Raw genomic sequence first — 23,547 nt, forward strand, 5'->3', positions numbered from 1 at the left:
TAGGCAATCCTAGGTGGTCTGGAAGAACAGCCCCCATGCCGCCTCCCGGGCTCAGCCCTATCCATGGCAGGAATGGAGCTGGAGAAGAGACTATGACTAACCTCTTGATGACAGACCAACTTAGGGAAACTTTCTAGAAAGATCTGGAAAGTTTCTTGCATCCTGCAATTCCTTGGCTTGACTTTGGTAGAGTCCTAAAGGGTAGGGGAGTTAAGCCAGAATCAGTTCCCAGTGCTGTGGGATGGGGGCTCAGTCCTCAGCCTCATCGGCATTACCCCTGCAGGGCTCCAGGGTTGAAATTGCTGCCCTTTGCTCACCCTTTGCCCAGTGAGGCCACCCAGGGACTACCAGGGTGTTCTTAACCAGGGCCCCCAGTTTTCATGAGAAGCTGAGGGCTTCCAGTGCTGCTTTTTCTCCAAAGTACTTTGTTTCTAATTCTCCTACATCAAGTTGACAAAAGTACAACAGAAGAATTAGAACCCACTTTTTGTTGTTTGTTTTTGGTTATTTGTGGGGGGGCACATCTGGCAGTGCTCAGTGGGCTAATATGCTGGGATTAAACCCAGGGCATGAAAAAGTGTGCTGTTGTCCCTGGCACCATCTCCAGATGTGGATTCTTGCAAGTATGGGCTCTTGGCCTAGGACTCAGCAGCACCCTGAGCCTTCACACATGTGTTCTGGTGCTGTGGCCCCGCTCCCTCCTGTCTCTGTCCCTGGAAAGAGCAGACAGGTCTCCTATTATAACCATGAGGGGCCCAGGAATGCAATCACACAACAACCTCCTATTCACTTGTCTCCCAAACCAGCACTGAGTTTCTGCTTCCTCTGAACACAAAGTGTTGTCCTCAATTGAGGGGGTGGGGTGCCTTTTTGAATGGCAGCACACTGTGGCCCCCAAATTCTCCCAGCATCCTTCCTGCCTTCCTCTACACTGATAAAATCAGTAGCTGAGAAGTTGGCTTGTCTCAGTGACATCTTGGGGTGATGGATATGTACTTAGGGATCAAGTAGTCTGGGCCAGAGAGCAGAGCAACTTCAGTGAGGGTGCAGACAGTGTTAGAGCTGTGGGTTCACTCCTGCAGAGCCCATGTGTCCATGGAGCCCCTGCTGATAGGAAATATAGAGGCATGCAGTTGGATCTCCCCTATTTCCAGAGTTTCCAGGGGGTGTGTCCAGAGCAGCTGTTCCCCGCAGAACCCAAAAGGGCTTTTGTATATGTCCTTGGTCCCACATAAGCCCAGATGCTGCTATTTTCAACGTCTTGAGCGCTTTGCTATTCTCCAAGCAGGACTCTCGGACCCTGGCCAATCATACCCCCTGTTCCTTTGGGCAACCAATTGGGGTGGTGAACCCCAGCAAGATCTTCCTGTGAGAGGGAAAGGTGTTCTCCTGCAGCGGGGGAACTGGCAGGGCCCCGAAGCATGAGCTGGTACAGGTCTTCCCTGGCCCAAAGAGTCCAGCAGCCCAGGCTCACTCAGAGCAGACAGCCCTAGAGACAGGTTATGAACTTTTTTTTTTTTTTTTTTGGTTTTTGGGTCACACCCGGCAGTGCTCAGGGGTTACTCCTGGCTGTCTGCTCAGAAATAGCTCCTGGCAGGCACGGGGGACCATATGGGACACCGGGATTCGAACCAACCACCTTTGGTCCTGGATCGGCCGTTTGCAAGGCAAACGCCGCTGTGCTATCTCTCCGGGCCCTGTCCTATGAACTTTTAAGAGTCTGTCCCCAGGTTCTAGGAAAAACAACCCAAATCCCAAGTAGACAGACCCTAAAGCCTCACAGTGTTTGTGAGCTGGGTTGGCCCAGGGATGGGAAGTAGGGCGGGGAGGATGTTCGAGAGACAGCGGCAGGGACAGAGTCGCCATCCCTGTTGATGGAAAGTGCTTGCTGATGGTGAGGTCGGTCCCTTGGCCTGGGTCTGTTGTCCATCCTGCCTGTGTTTTGTCCAGATTCCTGGGCTCTGAGACACAAACTTTCCCCCAAGCTCTGTTTCTCTCTGTTCAAATTGAGGCCAGCACAGTTCCCAGCAAATCCTTTCTAACAGTTTCACAGCAGGAAACCCCAGCCAGGCCCTGGGTCTCCCCTAGGATCCTTAGGACAGAAGATGGGAGACATTCACTCAGTCTCTGCCGGGTGATGGAAGACTGGAGTTCTGGGCCTTGGTTTCTCTATCTGAATTGCAGTGGCCATGCCACCCTTAGAGTGGCAAGGGTGGGGCGGGACTTTAAGCCGAGTCCCCACAATGTAGTGGAGCTAAAACAAGCCTTGTGCCTCTTGCAGCCTCCGGGTGGTGTTCCTGGGACACAGCCGCTGCTGCCTAACTCCATGGATCCCACACGACAGCAAGGTAGTGAGACTGGCGGGGACAGGGGTGCAGTGGAATGGGCCCTCCACTCACTTCACACCACCTCACAGCTTACCTTCTCTCTCATGCAGGGCACCCCAACATGGGAGGATCGATGCAGAGGATGAACCCTCCCCGAGGCATGGGGCCCATGGGCCCTGGCCCACAGGTAACTGTCTCTGTCTGTCTGTCTGTCTGTCCTTCTGTCCATCCGTCTCCCCTGCCATCTGTGTGCACCAGCCTTCTCTCCTCTCTCCATGTCTGTCATCTCCCACATTGCTTGACTCCTGGTTGACGGTTGGATAGGGCAGGACTGCGTACAGGTGGGCAGAGTTGCAGTTCCAGGAAGGGGGGGGGGTGCACTAACCTGTGATTTGGGAACTCTGCCGGCAGAGGGCATGCATGTGGGGTAGCCCTCTAGGAATCTATGATCGCCTTCCCCTAGGTGGGTGTTCTGGCCTGGCTCTAGCTTCTCTGTGCTTACAGCTTCATTGTCCTTGGAGGAGTCACTTGGATTGGAGTGGCCCTAACAGGCCTCAGTTTCCCCATCTGACCTAGCTAGTGGGGGCTAGGGTTCCCTTTGAATTTTGTGTGTATGTGTTCCGGCCTGTATGTTCCTGTACCTCATAGACAGTTGCTGCCCTGGTGTGCGGTGGGTGTGTGTGTCAGACAGATTGTGTGGGTCCTCCAAAGGCAATTGCTACTCTAGTGTTCTTGACTCTCCCCTTTTGTAAACCACTGACGTGGCCTTTCTTGCCATGCAATCTGAGCTCAGCTGACCCGGGGTCGGGGGAACATTGGGATCCCTGAAAGCAGCCTTGCCTGTCCGGCTCTCCCATATCCCTGCGATGAGTTCAACACTGGGGGTAGATGCCGCAGTGACCCTGTACTTCCAGGAGGCCAACTTGAGTCAGGGGTGTGTCATCTGAATTCGGGGAGGTTTAGCAGCCACAGCTTCACAAGATGAGCATGACCCCCCTCACCCCCCCCCCCCCACACACACACACAACTCACCTGATAGGGTGTGGAGCTGCTGCTGGAAGAGCTGGAGAGGCAGGTTCTTGGGACACTACTTGGTCCCAGGTTTCACTGTCAGGAGACAGTGCCCCCAAGCAAGGGGCAGTTTCTGAGCACATAGCCAAGAGTAACCCCTGAGCATCAAATGGGTGTGGCCAAAAAACAAAACAAAACAAAAAAAGAACTATTAAAGGAGCCAGTGGGGCACACTCTGCCTCCTTTTGAGAGAGAAGGTGCTGACTGGGCTGTGGGCTGTGGAAAAAGGCCTTAGGGGGCTACTCAGAGGGAAGGGACACTTCGACCTTCTGTCCCCACCAGCTTATTCTGTCTCAATAAGCTCTAAGACCTTAAACTGCTTCTTGTGTCTCCTAAACCCATAGGGTAGATGCTGGTAAGTGGTAGGGGCTTCTGGGAATGGAAGGTTGGAAGTTGCTCACGTGAGGTTGGCCAGGGTCACTGAGTACTGCAGGTTCCAGCATACCCCTCTCCCAGGCACCTTAAACCCACTATGCCATGATGAAACATGGAAAACAGGAGGGACCCCATCCACCTTTTACTCCCAATGAGGGTGCCTTTGTCTCTGAACAAACACAGGGTTCTCACGCTGTGGTGTCGGAGTAGCCCCACTCCTGGCCAGACCTCCTCACACACCTCTTGCCCAGCCATGGTGTAGTCACCTCATGTCCCATTGCTGCTGAGTTGCACATTCTCCTGCGAGGGTACCTACAATTGTGCTGACCCGGAGTAGCCAGGCCTCTGAGGGGACAGGATGGTCAGGAAGCACCAAGAGCAGATAGCCATCCTGCCTATGTCCTGTCTTTGGGGCAGGCTAGTCATGCCTCAAGCAAGCATGGAAGAGCAGACCCTGCAGGCAAGACATGGCGACCCTTCCTTGTTTCTGTTTGTCCAGAGTGGTAGGGTGTATGGGCTTGCCTTCCTGTATGTATGTGGGTGCATTTGTGTCTTCCTGCATGGGTATCTATGTGTATGTACTTGTATGTGTCCATGAGTGTTTGTGTGCATGTTTGCCTGGGCCAGGAGAGTGACCAAGTGCACAGAGATTGATTGACCTTGATGATTTGAAAACTGGCCCGAGACTTGCCTCTTGCCCCTCCTCCCCTCCCCAGCTTACTCTGTTGTTTCTCTGCAATTTTAGTTTGTCATGATGAAGTGGGGTCCTTGTGTTTGTAGGTGGGCCACTATCTCAGGACGGAAGCTTGGGGAGCCTCCAACCTCCCCTGAAGGGCTGCAGAGGGCCAGAGCTGCCTTGCCTGGCCCCTCCCTTCGGCCACCCTGACTGCCCGTGTGCGGGGCTTGCTCACTGGCAGGCTCTCTGTCTGGAAGATCCTTCTAATCCGCGGGGCTGTGGCGTCGGGAGGAAGGTGCTGGGAAGCCGCTGCGTGCTCCGCGCCAGATTTGTAGAGGGGATTTAGGAGCTGTGCGAGCGCGGGCCGGCGGATGGGCCCTTTAAGACCCCGGGGTTCTGGGGCTGCTTAAGGCCGTATTAAGGGCTTTGCTGTTTGCTCTGCAGTGCAGATCTGTGATCTGCCTGCGCCTGAAGGGCCTCATAGGGCCTGCCAGGTTGGGGTGCTTTGTCCCCGGTTTCCAGTCATCTCTGCGCTGCTGCTGCTGCTTCAGCATCTCCGTGTTTGCCGCTCTAGTGGGGAGAGCCGGGGTGGGGGTGTGTGTTGTGGCCCAGCCTTACTCTCAGCAAACCTTATCATTATGTCTGTTCCTTGCCCAAAGTCGCCAGCAAGCGGCTAAGTCAGACTGAGCATTTTTCAATCTGGGGCTCTGTTCTCTGGACATGGAGGGGTGTGGAGTCTGGCGTGCCGCACCCCCCCCCCCCCATGGCTGTGTGTGGCCCCTGTGTGCTCCATGAAACGCTTGAGCTTTTCCTGGCCTTTAGGAGTGGCTGTGGCTTGCTCTGTCCCTGTGGCCTGGCAGGGCATGCTCTGCATTCTAGATCTTTTCTTTTTGGGAGGTTAGTTTTTTGTTTTGTTTTGGGTTTTTGGATCCCTCTCAGATGTGCTCTCAGGTTACTCCTGGCTCTGTGCTCAGAAATTGCTCCTGGCAGGCTCAGGGGACCATATGAAATGCCGGGAAGTGCGGTTTGTCAAGGGTTGGACGCATGCAAGGCAAACGCTGTGCTATAGCTCCAGCATCCCTCTTTTTCGGGTTTTCGGGTCACAGCTGGCGAGGTTCAGGGGCCCATTTGGAATACTAGGAGTCAAACCCAGGTCGGACATGTGCAAGGCAAAGCACCCTCTGTACTGTTTTGCCCCTCCGGCCCCTTGAATTCCAGATCTTTCTTTCCTGTGCCATGCCAATCTCCATGTCCCCTGCCAGTCCCCCTTCCACCTTTCTCCCTGAGTGTGGTGTCTTGTGCACACTCGACCTTCCAGATACAGTTAGACCCCAGCCAAAGGGGACTTTGTGCAAATAGTTGTCCACTGAGCCCTGCGCTGTGGCTTTTTCTTCTCTACCCTGGGAGCACTGTCTGCATTCTGGCACCTTACAGCCCAGCCAGAGCCACTGTATAATGTAAATCCTGCTCAGTGAGAACCAGCCTTTGTTCCCACTCTCCTTTTCGCCAATATCCCAAGACGCACTCCTCACTCATCTTTAAGGTAGCTCCCATGATGGGCAAGGGGACACACACACACACACACACACACACACACACACACACACACACACACACACACACACACAAACTGGGAGCATGTATGACCTTCACACCACAGGCCCGCACTGAGACTGAGGATTGGGAGGGTGTCTCGGGCCATTGCCAAACATCCATGATCTCTGCTAACTCCTCAGACTGTTCATTGAGGCCTGGGCCCCTATTGGGACTGACGCTGGGTTTAATTCAGAGGGTGCTGCTTCCGTAGACCAAGGGACGACCTGAGCCGAGGTTGGGGTGTGCTTCCCCTGTGAGACGGGCCTTTGGGGAGCATGTTTACCCTGCTGGGAAAGGGCCTCAGAGGTGTGCGCCAGGGCCTGGCTTTGCCGAGCAGCTCTGAAGGCCCTAGAGCTTCATTTCCAGTTGTGACTGTCCCTCTGTGCTGCCTTGTCATTGTGTGCATCACCTGGTCATCTCCCCTTCCCCTTTTTCTTTTTTAACAAACATGTGATTTGTTTCCTTCTGGGGTCTTTCACACCGACTAACCCTCTCACTTATATTCTGTGTTTCCTCCCTCCCTCTCTCCGGTGCTCCTTCTCCTTCTCATAGACTGACCCTTGGTTATCATTGCAGAATTACGGCAGCGGCATGAGACCACCACCCAACTCCCTCGGCCCCGCCATGCCCGGGATTAACATGTAAGGCCAGACCAGCCCATTGGTGGCTCAGAGCCCTGGCCCACCCCCTCCCTGTCCTCCTTGCCACCTCTTAGGGGCTCTGTTTGCACCTGGGATGGGCTCCCCAAGCCATGTGATCAGCCTCTGCAGTGGCTGTGACTGTCCCTCGAGACAGAGGCACTGCCACCCTGGGGGTACCTGCCAGGCTCACCAGCTCTGTGGCACCAGGCAGATGTGACTCCCTTTGCTGCTGTGTCTATGCTGTATTAGCCAGCCTGGGAGATCTTGGGGCTTCCAAACAGGACATGAGTCAGGACATTTGTCAGCCCCCTGACATCCCTTGTGACCCCTAAACTGAAGGCCCTTGGCCCTCACAACATCCCAGAAGGACTTTTTTTGGTCTCATTGCAGCCCTTTCACATGCCTCTGAGGGGCTTCTAGCACTTTCTTCATAGACTGCATCTTTCCCTCACACAGGGGCCCGGGAGCTGGCCGACCCTGGCCCAACCCCAACAGTGCTAACTCAGTGAGTATCAGGTGGGGGGCTGCTGTTGGTTAGGAAGGACTCTAAGGGCACAGAATGGTTGGTGCCTGTACCGACTGGGGTGGACACAGTGTGATTCCCCTCAGACCTCCTTGGGGAAGCCCACCCGGGACACAGGCTGGGGTCCTTCAAGGCACTCTCTGTCCCTCCCCCAGAATTTGGAGTTGCAAGCCTGACTGCCTGGGAGCTGCCCGCTGAGATAGCTTGGGCTGTCTACCCTGGGTGGGAATGAGATTTGTTGCCCCTTAAGCTGTCCCTGGAAACCCACCAGGTGCTCAGAGGGGCCCAGAACCACTTCTGTCAAGAGTGGGGTTATACTGGGGCCGGAGTGATGGCACAGTGGTATGGCGCTTGCCTTGCACGCAGTTGACCCAGGAGGGACCCCGGTTTGATCCCCCAGCATTCCATATGGTCCCCCAAGCTAGGGTCGATTTCTGTGCGCATAGCCACGAGTAACTAACCCGAGCATCACCGGATGTGGCCCCAAAATTAAAAAGAATAAAAAAAAAAGTGGGGTTATATCCCCAAGTGGATCTGGAAGCAGAAGGTGGGTGCTGGCTATGGGAGGAAGTAACCATCTGTCTCGTTTGCAGATCCCATACTCCTCCTCGTCTCCCGGTACCTATGTGGTAAGTGTATGGTGGGGACACTTTCTCTTGCCACCTTTGACCCAGAACTTCAGTGTGGGGTGGGGGCATAGGGAGCACATCTTCCAGACTATAGGAACTTAAGGGTCAAGTCATGAGTGATGGCCCTGGGTCCCTAGATTTCCAGTCTACACCCCGGTGCCTCTACCAGTGCACATGAGCACACCAAGCACACCAGACCCAATGGCTGCCTCTTGGCGTGAGGAAGATGGGGATGGAGACCAGATCCCTGCCCTGCATTACTGTGGGAGGCTGCACGGGGCCCTGAGAGGCTCAGCCCTCGGGGATCTAACAGCCATTTCTATCTCTTCTCTAGGGTCCTCCTGGTGGAGGTGGCCCTCCAGGAACACCCATCATGCCCAGTCCTGCAGGTGAGAGATTTGAGAGGTTTGGAGAGGGGCTAACAAGGGGCCCAGAGCAGCCAGAGTTGACCAGCCATTGCCATTCCTTCTGGAGAGCGTGTGTGCATGCTCTCAGGCACATTTGCTCTATCCTTCTGTCTCTCTGTCTTTATTGCTCTCTCGCTCTCTGGCTCGCTCTTGCTCTCCCTTCCCCTCCCTCCTGCCCTTCCCCCTCTCTCATTTGCTCTCTTGTGCTCTTTCTTTCACACTTTTTTTTTTGGTTTTTGGTTTTTCGGGTTACACCCATTTGATGCTCAGGGGTTACTCCTGGTTAAGTGTTCAGAAATTGCCCCTGGCTTGGGGGGACCATATTGGGGATCGAACCGCAGTCCTTCCTTGGCTAGACACCTTACCTCTAGCGCCACCTCGAAGGCCCCACTTTTTTTTTTTTTTTTTTGGTTTTTGGGCCACACCCAGCGGTGCTCAGGGGTTACTCCTGGCTGTCTGCTCAGAAATAGCTCCTGGCAGGCATGGGGGACCATATGGGACACCGGGATTTGAACCAACCACCTTTGGTCCTGGATCGGCTGCTTGCAAGGCAAACGCCGCTGTGCTATCTCTGCGGGTCCCGCCGGCCCCACTTTCACACACACACACACACACACACACACACACACACACACAATCTCTCTCTCTCTCTCTCTCTCTCCCTCTCTCTCTCTCTCTCTCCCTCTCTCCCCCTCTCTCCCCCTCTCTCCCCCTCTCCCCCTCTCTCCCTCTCTCCCTCCCTCCCTCCCTCCCTCCCTCCCTCCCTACCCCACTGGCAAACTATAGAGGGAATTTAGGGGACAGGAGAATGATACCTCTGGTCTGTGCATGACATCTGTGCATACCCTTGACCTTGACCTGGGGTACTTTTAGATAGCTGATGGGGGGGTGGGGGTTCTGCACTGCACTGCAGCCTTCTTGGCTCGGGCATGTGCCGGCCCCCTCCCTTTCCTCTGCCCTGCCAGGGCCTTGCATGCTCAGTGGGCGCTGCACACTCTGGCTCACTCTAAGAATAGTGTCTCCCGCTAGAAGGGATTCCGAGTGCAGCCCTGAGCTCCCCCGCAGTACAAGTGAGAGGCTCAGATTCACACCGGAGGAGGCGGGTTGCCGGCTTGAGCTGCTTTTCTCGGGAGGCATTTCTAGCATGTGCGGGAGTCAGGAGTCCCTCCCTCCCACTCCCACTCAGCTCCCCACCCTGGAGCAGGGAGGCTGCTTGGCTGCAGGGGTGGAGCTGATGGCAGCAGAGTACGCCAGCTCCCTCGCCGCCTGGGCTGCTTGCTGCGTGTGCGGCTGAATTCTGATGAGCTGCATGGCCTACATTCCGGCTGGGTCACAGCAGACCTCTCCCGAACGTTCATGTGATATTGGGGGACCAAGGGGTGGGCTGGTACCCCAATCTTGTCCCAGGTAGTGTGTGTGGGGAGGGGGACCAGGTTGGTTTGGAGCAGAAAATCGAGAACCCCAGACCACACCGCCACCCCTCTCTACCCTGGGGCTGGGTCCACTGCACCACTGTCCAGACATCCTGAAATTCTGTGTTTCGGGGTTGAGTGGTTTTCATGGCTTTGAATTTTCCTGTGATTAAAAAACTTTGTGAATCTTCATTAAATACAAATTAGCCAGAAAATGGTGGTACTTAGAGGAAATTTTAGGTGATAAAATACAAAAGAATGAGTTCAAGTGCCACGAGTTTGTTTTAATTAAGAAATGAATTAATCACCCTGACTTGCGGGTTTCCACTGTTCCGCAGATTCAACAAATTCCAGTGACAACATCTACACAATGATTAATCCGGTGCCGCCCGGAGGCAGCCGGCCCAACGTGAGTCGGCTCTCTGATCATTGACGTCGCGATCCCATAACAAATCATAATTAACTTCATCAGCTGAGGGGAAAGCAGGGTTTAATTGATTTCAGCCATTTGTTTCCAAGGATGAGTAAGATAAACCATCAGGATAGTGATTTGCTCTTAGGAAGCTCAGTTTCCGGTTTCCCGGCCCATAACTGCAGGTGGGAGAGGGGAGAGGGGCTAGAGGGGTTCTGAGAGGGTAGAGCCCTCCCTGCTGGTGACCCCAGCCTAGCACACCCTGGGGTGCTGACAGAGGAAAGTGCAGCGCTACAAGTGTAGGGGGTGGACCTGCTGCTCCTGCCCAGCACCTCCCATACCTTGCTGCTCCAAGTTCCAGGCCTCACTCTACCTAAGACCCTCGTGTTCTCTCCCCTTATGCTGTCCTTTGTCACAGAGCCCCTGGAGGGGCTGGCCCCTCCTGTCCAGGTTGGAAGGTCCCTGAGGTTGGCTTTGCAGGGAGTGATGCCCAGAGGCTCAGCCCTCAGAGGCCTGTGGTCTGCAGGCAAGACTCCCAGAGGAACTGGCAGGCTCTAGTACTTTATCTGCTGGAGGTGGACATGGTCTTTTGGGGTGCTCTGGTTGTAGATTGGATTCCTGGAGTGATACCAAATTAACCTATAGGCTTGATTGTCATTGTCAGACAAACATTGCACATAGTAAAGGTAGCCTCGGGGTGAAGGTCTGAGGCCAATCTCACCAGGTAGTGTGGAGGCCACTCACTGTACCAGGGCTCCCTTTACTTCCTGAGCAGCCAGTACTTCCCAGCACCCACCGAGACCAGTCTCCACTTTGAATCTTAGCACTCAAAGGAGAGACTTTTTTTTTCTTTATGGGCCACACTTCTCAGGGGTTACTTCTGGCTCCCTACTCAAGTATTGTTCCTAGTGGTGCTCTGAGAACCATATGAGATCAAACTCAGGTCAACCAGCCACATGCAAAGCAAACTCCCTATCCTCTGTACCTGCTTTGCTTTGTACCAGGAGACACTTTTTTTCAGGATCTAGAAAGTTCTGGTCTTTGGCAATAGATTTCGAAGTGGGGGTAGGAAAATGGAAGACCCACACCCCAGCCCAGAATAAAGGAACTGAGGCCTGGGATGCGGCTCAGGTAGAAGAGCACATACTTTGCCCATGAGAGGCTGCAAGAATAGCAGATGGTAAAGGCCAGAGAGCTAGCTGCTTGCCTGGCACACAGCTGATCCATCAGCACCCCATATAGCACCCCTGAGCCCTGCCAGGAGCAATTGGTGTGAATGCAGAGCTAGGAGTAAGCCCTGAGCACAGTCAGATGTTTTTGTTGTTTTGTTTGGGGACACACCCAGCTGCACCAAGGATTACTTCTGGCAGGCTCAGGGGACCACATGGGATGCTGGGGATTAAACCTGAGCCAGCGTGTGCAATTACACAGCCTTACCCACTGTGCAATTGCTCTGGCTCAAATGTGACTCCAAAACAGAACAAAAAGATTTATTGCTACTGGTCATAAAGGGTCTGCCTCTCCCACAGTATCCCAGTGGTGTTAGCTCTGCCCAGAGGTGCAATTCTGGGTTGCCTTCCATGCAGCTTCTGCTAGAGTTCATGCCTCTTGGAGATGTACACCTTTTACTTTGAGAGAGGCATGGAGAATGTTTGCAAGTCGTTCTGTTCTTGTGGTTCTGGGATTGAACCCATCATCTCACATTGGCAAAGCCTACAGCCCTCCTCCCTCCCCTCATTTCCTCTCTGAATTGTGTTAGCCTCTTCTCTAAGAGTTTGATAAGGAGAATGAGAAAAGCACTATGCCCATGGAAAGGGGTCTGGAATGAACTAAGTGCATAGGCTCACTTGAAAGGCTCTGGGTTCGAGACCAACTCCCAGGACTGCTTGGGATATCACTAGGTGTTGACCACAAAAGCAAAGAGTTACAGGAACAGGATTTGCCACTAAACCTTTCTACTTATCATTTCAGAAATGAGACTTTGGAATACACTAAAAAATGGCCAAGTTGAACAGAACTCTCGGTCTCATTCATATTGAAAGCTAGGTGGAATCTGACATGGCTGTCAGAGTTCAGATTACCTCTGTGCTTTAAGGCCAGTGTCCCAAGGGGAGCTGTGTGACAAGCGTCCTAGATGGGGGCAGCCTCATCTGGGGGCTGCTCTGCTTCTGGTCTGTGGATCAAAGTGCCAGACAGCTGCCCACAGTCTCCTACAGTGCTAGGTCTCCATAAGCACTGTCTGGGTGTCCAGCTCTGGACACAATAAGAGCCCATTGGCCTCTTTATGCTCCAATGAGGGAGAACATCTGGCTAGGGTTTCTGGTATTGGTTTGTGTGCATGGTCAGGTATTCAGGCCAGAAATGCATGAAGGCTGAAGCTTCAGGCCAGGTTTGATCATCTGACTTGAATGGATTTTTTCTTGTGGGGGGGGCTTGGTATTTTACTTGAGGGATCACAACTAACAGTGCTGGGGGGTGGCTTCTGGCTCTGCTTTGCAGACTATCTAGTACTAGGAAAAGAACCCAGATCTCCTGTCTTAGGCACCTTAGACCTTAGATCTCTTAGGCCCAGCCTGCTGCACTCTCCCTCTGGCCCCTGCATTTTATCTTTATTTCCTTTGGGGGGAGTGAGGGGTGATTTTTGTTTTTGTTTTGGGGCCATATCTGATGGTGATCAGGAATTAATTCTGACTGTGCCCAGGGGACCATATGGGATGCCTAGAAATAAGCCCAGATTGACAGTTGCCCTCACTCAAAACCAGGAATAAGTCCTGAGCACTGCCAGCACTGTCCCCAAAGCAAAACAAATGGGGGTTTATATAGATAACAGTATGTTTTCCTTGCACATAGCCAATAGGGGTTCCATCTTCAGCACTCCATATGATTTCCATGCACTGCCAGGAAGTGATCTCTGAACAGAGAGCCAGGAATAAGCCTTGAGCTCCTTCAGGTGATCCCAAAATCAAAATAAATAAAAATCTTAAAAGCAGAAAGAGTGCCAGAGTTATAGCAATAGTAGGGTGTTTACCTTGCACGCAGCTGTCCCAGGGCAGACCTGGGTTCAATCCCTAGCATCCCATATGGTCCCTTGAGCCTGCCAGGAGCGATTTCTGAGTGCAGAGCCAGGAATAACTGAACACTGCCAGGTGTGGCCCTCAGAAAACAAAAAGAAAGCAGAAAGCCAACAACATAAGGGTTAAGATACTTGTGATGAACCCCGCCCAATTCAATCCCTGGAACCCATGTGATTCCCTGAGCACTGCCAGGTGTGGCCCAGAGCCCTTTCCTCCCACCTCAACTGCAAATAAAGGGAGCAGAGGGCTGGAGAAATAACATTTGCCTTGCACTTGACCCAACCAAGTGTGTCCAAAGCATCCTTGAGTTAGGGAATGTGGAGTTGGTTCCTAGGTAGCACCATGTGCCCCAAAGTCTGAGAGAGACCCTAGAATGCCCTGGGGGTGATGAGAATGGGGGCTTGTTGGGTGTACCCTGCTTTACCTCCAAATCCAGTAGCCATGGTCTTCACCCCAAATCCAGGAGCCATGGTCTTGGCCCCAGCCAGTTCACTCCACTTCTAGCTAAGAAAACAGTCCTGGTTTCTGCTCCTATAAGGAGAAACCTCCTCCCAGGCTTGTCTCTGCTTCCCCAATGCTGTCTCTATTCATTTATGTTGTGCCACCTCCGTGTAGCCTGTCATGGTTATTGCTCTGTAGCCAGCCTATACCAGGGCAGACTTGGTCTTGTCTTGGGGACCTACACAGTCATGCCAGCCAGCCCTCGTTCTGCCATTGGTGTACCCAGGGTTCTGGCTCCTTACACAGTGTTGTCCATCTCTTTGTGGCCATGCTGTGGCCTCTGACCTACATAACTTCCTCCTGGGACAAGGTCAGTGGTGGAGAGAGGATTTGAGCAGGGACCCAGAGCTGAACTGTTGTTTTCCTGTGCCATTGGTCCATGGCGACCTTCTGCCACTGTGACCCAGGCCCATCCCACCCCTTTCCATGCAGCTAGCCTGCCTCTCCCTCCCTGACAGACCATCACCTGTGTGCTGGGAGGCTGGGGCATCTCTCCTGCTGGTGCCTGAGGCCCTGGCGGGTGAGCCCCGAGTTGGACTGTCCATGCTGTTACAGCCTCTGTTGAGACTGTGTGGCCTTGGGCCAAGATCTTTCCTTTTCTGGGCTGGTTTCCCATGGGAACGAGCTCTTGGGCCCTGCACTGTTCCTTGCAAAGGCCTTCTAGGCCTTTCTTCCAGATGCCCAAGTGTGTGGGAGGAAAACTTGCTGCTGCACAGGGCTGAAAGTTGGGAAACAGAGGGCTTCGCCCACCATGAGTCCCCCCCTGTGCTTCTCCCTCAGTTCCCGATGGGTCCCGGCTCGGATGGCCCGATGGGAGGCATGGGTGGTATGGAGCCTCACCACATGAACGGATCGCTAGGTGAGTGCCTGAGAGCTCAGGGTGGGGGGCATGGCACCCGAGCAGCTGGCTGAGACTGACTCATGCTTTCTCTTTGTAGGGTCAGGTGACATAGATGGACTCCCCAAAGTGAGTGTCTCCCCCACCCCTGAGTCCCCAGAGCCCCACACCCTTTGGGATGAGCCCACTGCCATGGCAGAGGCTTACCCCTCTCCTCTCTGCAGAATTCTCCTAACAACATAAGTGGCATTAGCAATCCTCCGGGCACCCCTCGAGACGATGGCGAGCTAGGAGGAAACTTTCTCCACTCCTTCCAGAATGACAATGTGAGTGCCCTCCTGCCATCCTCCCCCAACAAACCGCCCTCCATTCTCAATACAGATCCACCCCACCCCCATCTTCGAATCCCCCTCTGTCCTCATCATGGATCCCCTACAGCTAGTCTGGACTGGGCACTCTTGGGCTCATCCCAGTGAGACCCCAGGCAGATCTGTTTCCAGGGAGGTGTGGGCACTGTGTATAAGGGAATGACGGGGAGATTGGAGAGGGCGGGAGGTGAGGCGAGGCAGTGTGGGCTCTGCTTGGTGTGCAGAGGTGGTGCCAGCCTCAGCCCTGTTGTTCTCTCTTCCTCCCAGTACTCCCCAAGCATGACGATGAGTGTGTGACCCCCCCCTTTCTCTGAGACGCTCAGACATGTGGCATCGCAGGCAGGAAGATGCCAGAAATTATGCAAGAAGACAAGAAGACGTGAGGCATCGTTATCCAGGAGCTGGGGGGCATCCCTCTGAGCCCCCCCAACCCTTGCCACTCCCCCACCTCCCCAACTTTAGTTTCATGCAATAAAAAGGCCGAACTTCTTATTCCATAAAACATGAAGGACAAGACGTAAAATAAAATCTGTTTCAAGTCCATGCCCAGAAGCCCCGTCATCCCCGCCGTTCCTGGAAGGACCTTTTATGTACATGACACTTTTTGTTGGTTTCTTTATTTCAGTTTTTTTGTTGTTGTTGTTGTTCGTTTGGGGTTTTACTATTGTTGGAAATTTATTTTCAATGTTTTCAGGGTTTTGTTTTTGTTTCTTTTTCCCAGGGTGGGGGGTGATTTTCAAAATGGAAGCTTCTAGCAAGTCCCCACCCACCCCCACAAACTCTTTGCTTTTTTCTTTAAAAAAAAAAAAAGGAAAACGAAAAAGGACAAAAAAAAAAAAATAATAACCCAGCACGCTGGGCTGCAGCTGCCCCATTGTCACACGCCGAGAGGGGGCCAGGCCGGGACACCAGACTGAGATGGACAAGCAGGTCCCCGAGGCCTCTGAGAAGGAAGAGAGGTTGCTGCTGCCACTTGGGCCTCTTGGTGGGTGCAGAGGATGAGGGAGGGGCCGAGCCCACTCTGGGTTTGCCCGTTCCTCCTGCCACAGGGGTGCTTGCAGCTGTAGACCCTATGAACTGAAAAACTTCACCCCCACTTTGGACCACCGAGCGCTTCCCGGATCCCTATAGGTGAAGACTGCCTGTGGCCCCCAGCACCGCCTCTCCAGCCCCTCTTCTGCCCCCCCCCCCAGCCCGTGTTTCCAGAGAATCCTGCCGGCTGTGGGGGTAGCCCAGACACAAGAGGGGAGCCATGTCTCCCCTGGAAGGCTGTGATCTGGGCCCTAGATTTGTTTTTTCTTTCTCCTTCCTTTCTCTCAAGAATGGGATATGGACCAGGATTGCTCTGTATATGCCCAGAACTGGCGGGAAGAGAAGAGCGGGGCTCGCCGTGGAGGACGGGGGACAGGCCCACCAACAACCAAACCGACGTGCTGTTTTGCTCCTGTTTTTATTTTCAAAAACCGACTGGCCACAGCGAAGCCTGGCCCGCCCAGCAGGGGTGCCTCGTGGCCCACCTCACCTCACCACCTCCACGGGAAACTGGGCCTAAGACACCCCAATTCTTTGTACATTGACTCCCCCGCCCCTCCTCTCCTGTAGCTGGTCTTTGTTTTCTCCCCGCCCCCTTTCTGATCCATGTATATCATATTATGTGACATATCATCTGCCTGAAAAAAAGACCTCGTGCGGATTAATGGGAACATCGTAGCTGTTTCTGTGTTTTTCTTACCTTGTAGTCTAGTCCTGAATTAAGAGAGGGAAAAAAAAGTAATTATGATACATTGTAGTTTGTGTACGATATATGTTGATAACGTTTTATTAAAGGGACATCTTTTTTCCGCAGCCCTTCCTGCCATGTTTGGGGATTGCGGGTGGGTGCTGACCACCAGGTGCCACGATGCTGCGGGACCAAGTGGGGGACTCTGGAACATTCCTGGGCCAGAGTGCGGCATGTGGACAACCTGGAACCTGGTTCCATATTTCTGTACAGAGCTGCAGAGAATGTGGGGGGGGGGCTGGGGGCAAGCGTATCTGTTTCATTCCAGCTGCCGGGGGGGACAGGTGATAAGCCAATTTCAGTATCTTGCCAAACACATTTTCTTCTTTGCTGGAATGGGGTGCCCTGGTGACAGCCACCCCTTTCTCTTGGGGCTTGTCTTGTCATAGAAGAACCTCAGCTGCCAGTTTGGTTTTTATTTTCTCACCCCCCAAGGCTAATAGGGGAGCCCTCGGCTGGGAGAGGTTTGGGGGCCGTGTAGAGGATCCAGTTCTGACACCTGCTGAGGGAGTGAGCAGCATGTGGTCTGTTTCTCTCCTACCTGGAGCTTTGGAGGCACCCCAGTAGGAGCCCAGCCAGGGGGAGCCAAGCATGTCTCCCCTCCCTCTGCAGGGCCTCAGAGCTTCCCTCTGCTGCTCTTCCTACGTGCCCTGCACCCCTACACCTGAAGTGTGGCTTATGTTTACTGTGGCTTCATGGGAGGGCTGGAGAGAGCTAAACAGGTTGCTGCATGAAGCAGCCTAGGCTTAGTCCCAGGCACCACAGGGTTCTCTGCAGTCAGGTACAGTCCCCAAAGTTCCATTCAATGACTGCTGTGGTGCCTCGCATGTAGCTAGGGTGTTCCCATATGGTTGTGGTGGACCCCAGCCTGGGCACAAAGGAGCTGGAAGGTCAGAGCCACCACCTTCAGCTTGTATGGGTAGGAAGGTCATAGTCTAGGAAGATTCTTTGTGCCTGTGAGTGGCCTGCAGTGCTCAGGTGTCAGCCACTGGCAAAGAGGATGGCACCTGCCACTGCACTGCCAGCTGTGCCCACAGGGCAGGAGTTGGCCATGATTTGTGTGATGAGCTACAAGGGAGCCTTGACCGTGCGGAGCATAGCAAATAGGGTCCAGCTAGGATCAGAGCCTACCTAGGCTCAGGGGTTCCAAGTCTTGGTATGCCCCAACTCTCAGTTGCCTGCACTGCATGCCCTGTCCCACCAACACTGACCCTGGACTGCTCTTCCTAGAGCAGTGCTTCATGGAGAGCTAGAGGCGCTTTTGTTGTTCTATTTAGGCCTCTCAAAACAAGCCAAGTCCACACTGTGTCCTTGTCCGGAACCAGCCAGGGAGGAAGGAAGGACAGATCTGCAGGGCCTGGGCGGGGCTCAGAGACTGCTTGTTAGTCACTGCAGTCTAGGGAACAGGGCCACCACTAAAAAAGAGCCCCTCTGGAAGCCAGAGCAAGGCCCAGCCTGACTTCCCCCGTCAGAAAAGAGAGCCTGGGGCAAGTCAATGGCCCCAAGAGCCTGTAGGTGTGGCTCAACCTCTGCTCCGGGCAGCACCTTCCAGGCCTGTCTCTGCTGCCCACCAAGACTCTGGGTTTGGAGCACATCCCAACTTCTATGTGGATTCTGCCACGACCCAAGTGGAGTTGGGCCTCCAGGGCGGTGCAGGAGAGCAGACTGGAAAGACATAACCAGCCCTGGGTTTATTGGCTAGAGCAACCCTCAGGAGAAGCCGAGTCGAGCTGGGGCCACCCCTCGCTCGCAGTACTGTGTCCTCACCCCAGTCCCTGGGAACTGGATGCTTTAACCCCCCTCATGATTTCCTACCACTCACCCCCACTTTTGCCAGCATCTACAAGATACCTCATTCCAGAGGTCTGGAAACCCTTTCAGCAAATGCCCACATATACTAAGCCCTTAAAACATGCCAGGTTGGTGGCACAGACTGCAGAGAACCAGAGGACGGGAAGGATGAAGCTGCCTTTTGCCAGGTGGGACAACTGCAGGGAGGCAACTTCCAAGGCCAAGCTCAAGGGAGTAAGTTCAATGTGAGACTAGTTCAAGGAAGATGTCTGGTGGGCAGGCAGGTGACTAGGCTGAAGTCAGCACTGGCATTTTCATGGTGCTGCCAGGTGGAGCCCCAGAGGGAGGAGGGAGAAGGCTCCAAGGACTAGGCATTGGGACTCAAAAGAACCAGCCTGGAGCACTAGAAGGTAATGGGGGAGGATGAGGTGTTGGAGGGCACCTCATTTAGCCCTGCAGGCTGCCTGCCCTGGCCCTCCTGCTGTACACAGCTGCTGGGCACCATGCCCTGCTTGGCCTGTCCTACTTGTCCTTGAGAATCCTGCTCGCCTGGGCTAGAGGGAACTCAGGGGTATGTGCTTGGCAGGCATCAGGCCCTGGGCAGGTGCCCGTTCCTCTCCCTCTGCAAAGGCACAAACACTGACCATGGCCCAGGAAGCCTCAAGGTGTGACCAGAAGCCTTCTCTGAGCCCTGATGCCTTCTGCTGTGAGGGCACCAGCACGGCATTCATCAACTATGTCCACTCTTCTCCGCCTGTTCCCAGCAGGTGTTCCGTGAAGGCAGTTCCAGAGATTTCTGCGGTAGTCACCCCACTACATGCTTTCTCCTGGGGGAAGCAGAGAGGTATATATATATATATATATATATATATATATATATATATATATATATATATATTTTTTTTTTTTTTTTTTTTTTTTTTTTTTTTTTGGAGCCACACTTGGCGGTGCTCTGGGGCTACTTCTGGCTCTGTACTCAAGAATCACTCCTGGTGGGCTTGGTACTATATGGCATGCTGGGGTTCAGACCTGGGTTCACTCTTTGCAAGGCAAGTGCCCTACCCGCTGTGCTATCATTCCAGCCCTAGCAGTTATTTTTGTGTGGCTTGGTTTGGGGTCCACACCTGAAGGTGTTTCTGGGGATTATGAGGGGATCCAGCCCAGCTCAGGCCTCCTGTGTGCAGTGTTTATTGAGCCCTTTGAACGACCTCAGTGGCTCCAAAGGACCTATCAGTGCTGCCAACCAAATGGGGGCTCTCCCTGGGCGGGAGAACTGTCTCCTGCTTCTCTGCTTCATGGGGCTGCTCATAAAGAGCACTGTTGGGGGAGTCTCAGGCTTGACTCCAACACCTTTGGGGTGCCTGCACCATATGTGACATGCCAGAAATCTGTCATTCTGCCACCTCTTTCTTCAGGACAGTCCCCAGGCTAAGAGCCCTGGTGACAGAGCTGTGGCTGGAGGGACCTCCAGGAGCTGCCCTGCTCAGAGCAAGTACAATTCCCCAGACCTGGCTGTTTCCCCTGGGTCTTGCAATGGCCCTCCCAGTCCTGTCATTTCCCTCTGGGATCTGAGAAGATGCTTCCCCAGTGCCCATGGTTACCAGCCTGGTTCTTTCATGGTCCTGCCCAAGGGTGGCCACCAGCTTTCTCCTTTAAGGGTATCTCCACAGGGCACCCAGCTCCCTGCTCTGCAGCAGGGCTTGATCCGCCCTCCTTGGCTTTGGGACCTCCAGAGAGACCCCCCCAATGTACCTGTGAACCCTGAGTCTTATCTGTGGGAACCCATTACCATTCTACCTCAAAACCAAAGTAGCCTGATGTAGGAAGGACTGATGGGAAGAAACATATCTGGGGGGCTCTGGGATATAGCTGTCGTAGACGGTGGGTGAGCCCAGGTCCAAGTCAAGCACCATCCTCAACTCACACGTGCTGAGGAGTCTGGTCCCACTTCCACGGAGGAAACCAGGAGATGCAGCTTATATCTAAGATGTCAGAAGCACAGTCCCGAGGTGAGCCTGGGACCTCTGCTTCCTGAAAGCCTATAGAATCAGTGATAGAAGAGTGGGTAGAGGGGCCAGAGTGATAGCAGAGTGGTAGTGCTTTTGCCTTGCATGCAGCCAACCTGGGGTGGACCCAGTTTCTATCCCAGGCATCCCATATGGTCCCCCAAGCCTGCCAGGATTGATATCTCAGTGCAGAGACAGAAACCCATGAGCACTCTGGGTGTTGCCCTCCCCCCCCCCCAAAAAAAGTGGGTAGGGTTTGGCCTTGCACAGTTGACTCAGGTTCAATCCTCATAACACCATGTGGTCTCTGAGCCCTCCCAGGAGTGATTCCTGAGTATAGCCAGGAGAAACCTCTGAGCACTGCAGGGTGTGGTCTCCAAACAAACTCTCCCACAAACCTTCAGCCCCACCTACTTGAAGCTGCTGATGCAGGGCTGAAGGGAGGCGAGCCCTGGAAGATTAGGGATCAGCCAGTCACTTGAGCCTAAGAAGCAGTATGGGTGGGCGCTTGGGAGTGGACAGTGTTGGCCCTGCTCCATTGACAGGCCAGCTGCTAACTGTGGCTCAAAGCTCCTTCCATGTTTAAGGGGCAGCAGGATAGAGGCAGGAGTGCTTGAGCTCAGAGCACATCTCTGCAGAGGGGTTGTTCATTAGATTAGGCTTTCCATCCTCTCTGGGAAGAGGGGCTGAACCCCTCTGTCAACTCAGCTGCAGGGAAAAGTAGAGGGGAGTGGGTATCCAGGCCCATCTCATTAAAGGGGATGGCATGGGGCTTGGGGCCCATACCTGCAGCCTCTCAGACCCCTTCCAGGCCTGCACCCCAGCTTCATGCTCTCACAGGCTTCCTGGCTTCCCGCTTGCTGCCCCCCAGCTCCGCCTGCTCCTCTTGGCCTCCAGCCTCATCAGTTCTGGGCCAAGAATGACCGCGGCCTCCTGCCAGCTCTGCGCACGCCCACCCGGCTCTCTCCAAGTTCCTGATTCAGCAGTTCCGTGGGGGAGATTACCCAAAGCCGAACAAGGGCGCTCTGCAATGGCACAGCACCAGCGGCAGGCAGGGCTGTGCCCATTGGCAAGCAGCCGGGCCGCTGCTCCAAAGACGGGATGGCTGTGCTGACATTCCCAGAAGAAACATCTTACTGTATCTACATGGAACGACTTGGGCTTTGGGCCACACCTGGGAGATACTCAAGGGACCATGTGCTGGGAACCCTACATGCTAGGGCAGCTGAGTTGCGATGATCAAGAAAGAAGGGCCTGGGTCCTGTTCCTCGCTCCTTGCAGCTACACATCCATCCCAGGCCCCCCTCTCTGGGGGTAGTGTACTTGGAATTCATGATGCCTCCAGCCTTCTCAGCACTCCCTATGTGTCCATATGTGTCCCCCCTCAACTCCCTGGGGCCTGTGACCTCCTGCTGATATGATGGGGGGAGGGTAAATCTCCCTGAGTCCCTTTGGACAACTCCCCACAGCCTGATGTGCTTCTTTCCTGGTAAGACCTGGTCTCCATGGCAGGACGTGGCATACAGGGGACAGGCACAAGTCCTGATCTCTGGGAGATGGCCTGGTCATGGAAGTGCCCAGTTCTCAGATCTGTTCTTGCTGGTGTGCCTGGGACTCAGCAGCCCTGGGAATTGCTCTGCCATGACCAGCCAGGGCACTGCAGTGGCCCAGCAGCTGTCCTCAGGAATGAAGCTGGGCCCAGAACTGCCATCTCTTCTACCCAGTGCTGCCCACTCAGATCTCTCCAAACTTACACAGGCACCCACTATGTGGCCACAGCTGTATCTGTGGGTGTGGGAGCAGTGCCTACTCTCTATATGGCAGGTGAATTTTCTGTGATTAGCAATGGTGCTGAGCTCACAAGGATTGAAAAATCTAACTGGGAGATGGATTAGAAGCTTGGCCTGGGAGGGGTCTGTTGTTACTATGGCAGCTTCAGGGGTCAGGATGCTAGTCAGAACGCTGCAGTGACTGGTCTGAGAGATGTCACAACCATAGAACATGTCCCTAATACAGGACTCCCAAGTACTTAGCAAGTGGCAGAGTATAAGATGAACCTAGCTGAAATCCTTTTTTTTTTTTTTATTTTGTTTTTGAGCCACACCCAGCAGCGCTCAGGGGTTACTCCTGGCTCTGTGCTCAGAAATCACTCCTGGCAGACGAGGAGGACCATATAAATGCCAGGAATCAAATTCAGATCTTTCCCAGGTCAGCTGCATGCAAGGCAAATGCTCTACTGCTGTGCTAGCTCTCTGACACCCTAGCTGAAATCTTAAAGATGTTCCCCCAACTTCCGCTTCCTAGTAACCTCTTCCTTGAGATGTAAAAGCCCACTGGATAGTTGCTTTTGGTTTTTTTTGGGGGGGGGGTGGGGGGTTTACACTTGGCAGCACTTGGGTTACTCCTGGCTCTGCGCTCAGAAATCGCTCCTAGGGGCCCAGAGAGATAGCACAGCTGTAGGGCATTTGCCTGCACACAGCCAACCTGGAGGGATTTCAGAGCACAGAGACAGGAGTAACCTGAGCACCTCAAGGTGTGACCCAAAAACCAAAGAAAAAAAAGAAGTCATTCTTGGCAGGCTCGGGGGACCATATGGGACTGGGGTCTGTCTGGTGTTGTCTGCCTGCAAGGCAAAAGCCTTACCACTGTGCTAACACTCCGGCTGAATAGTTGCTTTTGTATCAGACTTGGCCTTCCCCCTCAGGGAATTGGGAATTGGTTTGAATAAAGAAAGGAGTTCTGGCTTTGGGTTCGGAAGAGAGAGCACATGGCAGAGAGAAACCATGAAGCAAAAAGCATACTAACTCCAATGAGTCTTTAACTCACTGGCTTGGTATTATTTCTCCGCCACTATCCTGCTTCATCAGACCCATCTACCTAAGGCAGGGGTCTCAAACTCAATTTACCTGGGGGCCGCAGGAGGCAAAGTCGGGGTGATCCTTGAGTGCAAAGTCAGTAATAAGCCTTGAACACTGGGGGCTGTGACCCAAACAACTAAAACGAAACAAAACAAAAAAAGATTCCTCTAGGGCAGGGCCACAAAATGTTGTATGGAGGGCCGCAATCGGCCCTCGGGCCGCAAGTTTGAGACCCCTAAAGGTTAGAAACATGGTGCCTGAG

At 53.8% G+C, this 23,547-nt stretch overlaps 1 protein-coding gene across 4 annotated transcripts in view; it reads left to right on the forward strand.

Moving 5' to 3' along the window:
• SSBP3 (single stranded DNA binding protein 3) overlaps positions 1–16,553 on the forward strand; it is a 148,963-nt gene extending 132,410 nt beyond the window's left edge. For 2 of the 4 annotated variants that reach the window (XM_049774883.1, XM_049774885.1), the window contains 11 exons: positions 2,282–2,348; positions 2,438–2,514; positions 6,598–6,686; positions 7,143–7,191; positions 7,803–7,838; positions 8,173–8,227; positions 9,996–10,066; positions 14,425–14,503; positions 14,583–14,611; positions 14,707–14,808; positions 15,118–16,553. In XM_049774883.1, the coding sequence (XP_049630840.1) occupies positions 2,282–2,348; positions 2,438–2,514; positions 6,598–6,686; positions 7,143–7,191; positions 7,803–7,838; positions 8,173–8,227; positions 9,996–10,066; positions 14,425–14,503; positions 14,583–14,611; positions 14,707–14,808; positions 15,118–15,147 (684 nt within the window). In that variant the 3' untranslated portion in view covers positions 15,148–16,553. The remainder of the gene's footprint in view (positions 1–2,281; positions 2,349–2,437; positions 2,515–6,597; positions 6,687–7,142; positions 7,192–7,802; positions 7,839–8,172; positions 8,228–9,995; positions 10,067–14,424; positions 14,504–14,582; positions 14,612–14,706; positions 14,809–15,117) is intronic. The other 2 variants (XM_049774884.1, XM_049774886.1) reach the window with 1 other exon arrangement.
• The last annotated feature ends 6,994 nt before the right edge of the window (positions 16,554–23,547 follow it).

Source organism: Suncus etruscus, chromosome 6 (assembly GCF_024139225.1).
Source record: "Suncus etruscus isolate mSunEtr1 chromosome 6, mSunEtr1.pri.cur, whole genome shotgun sequence".
NCBI lineage: Eukaryota > Metazoa > Chordata > Mammalia > Eulipotyphla > Soricidae > Suncus > Suncus etruscus.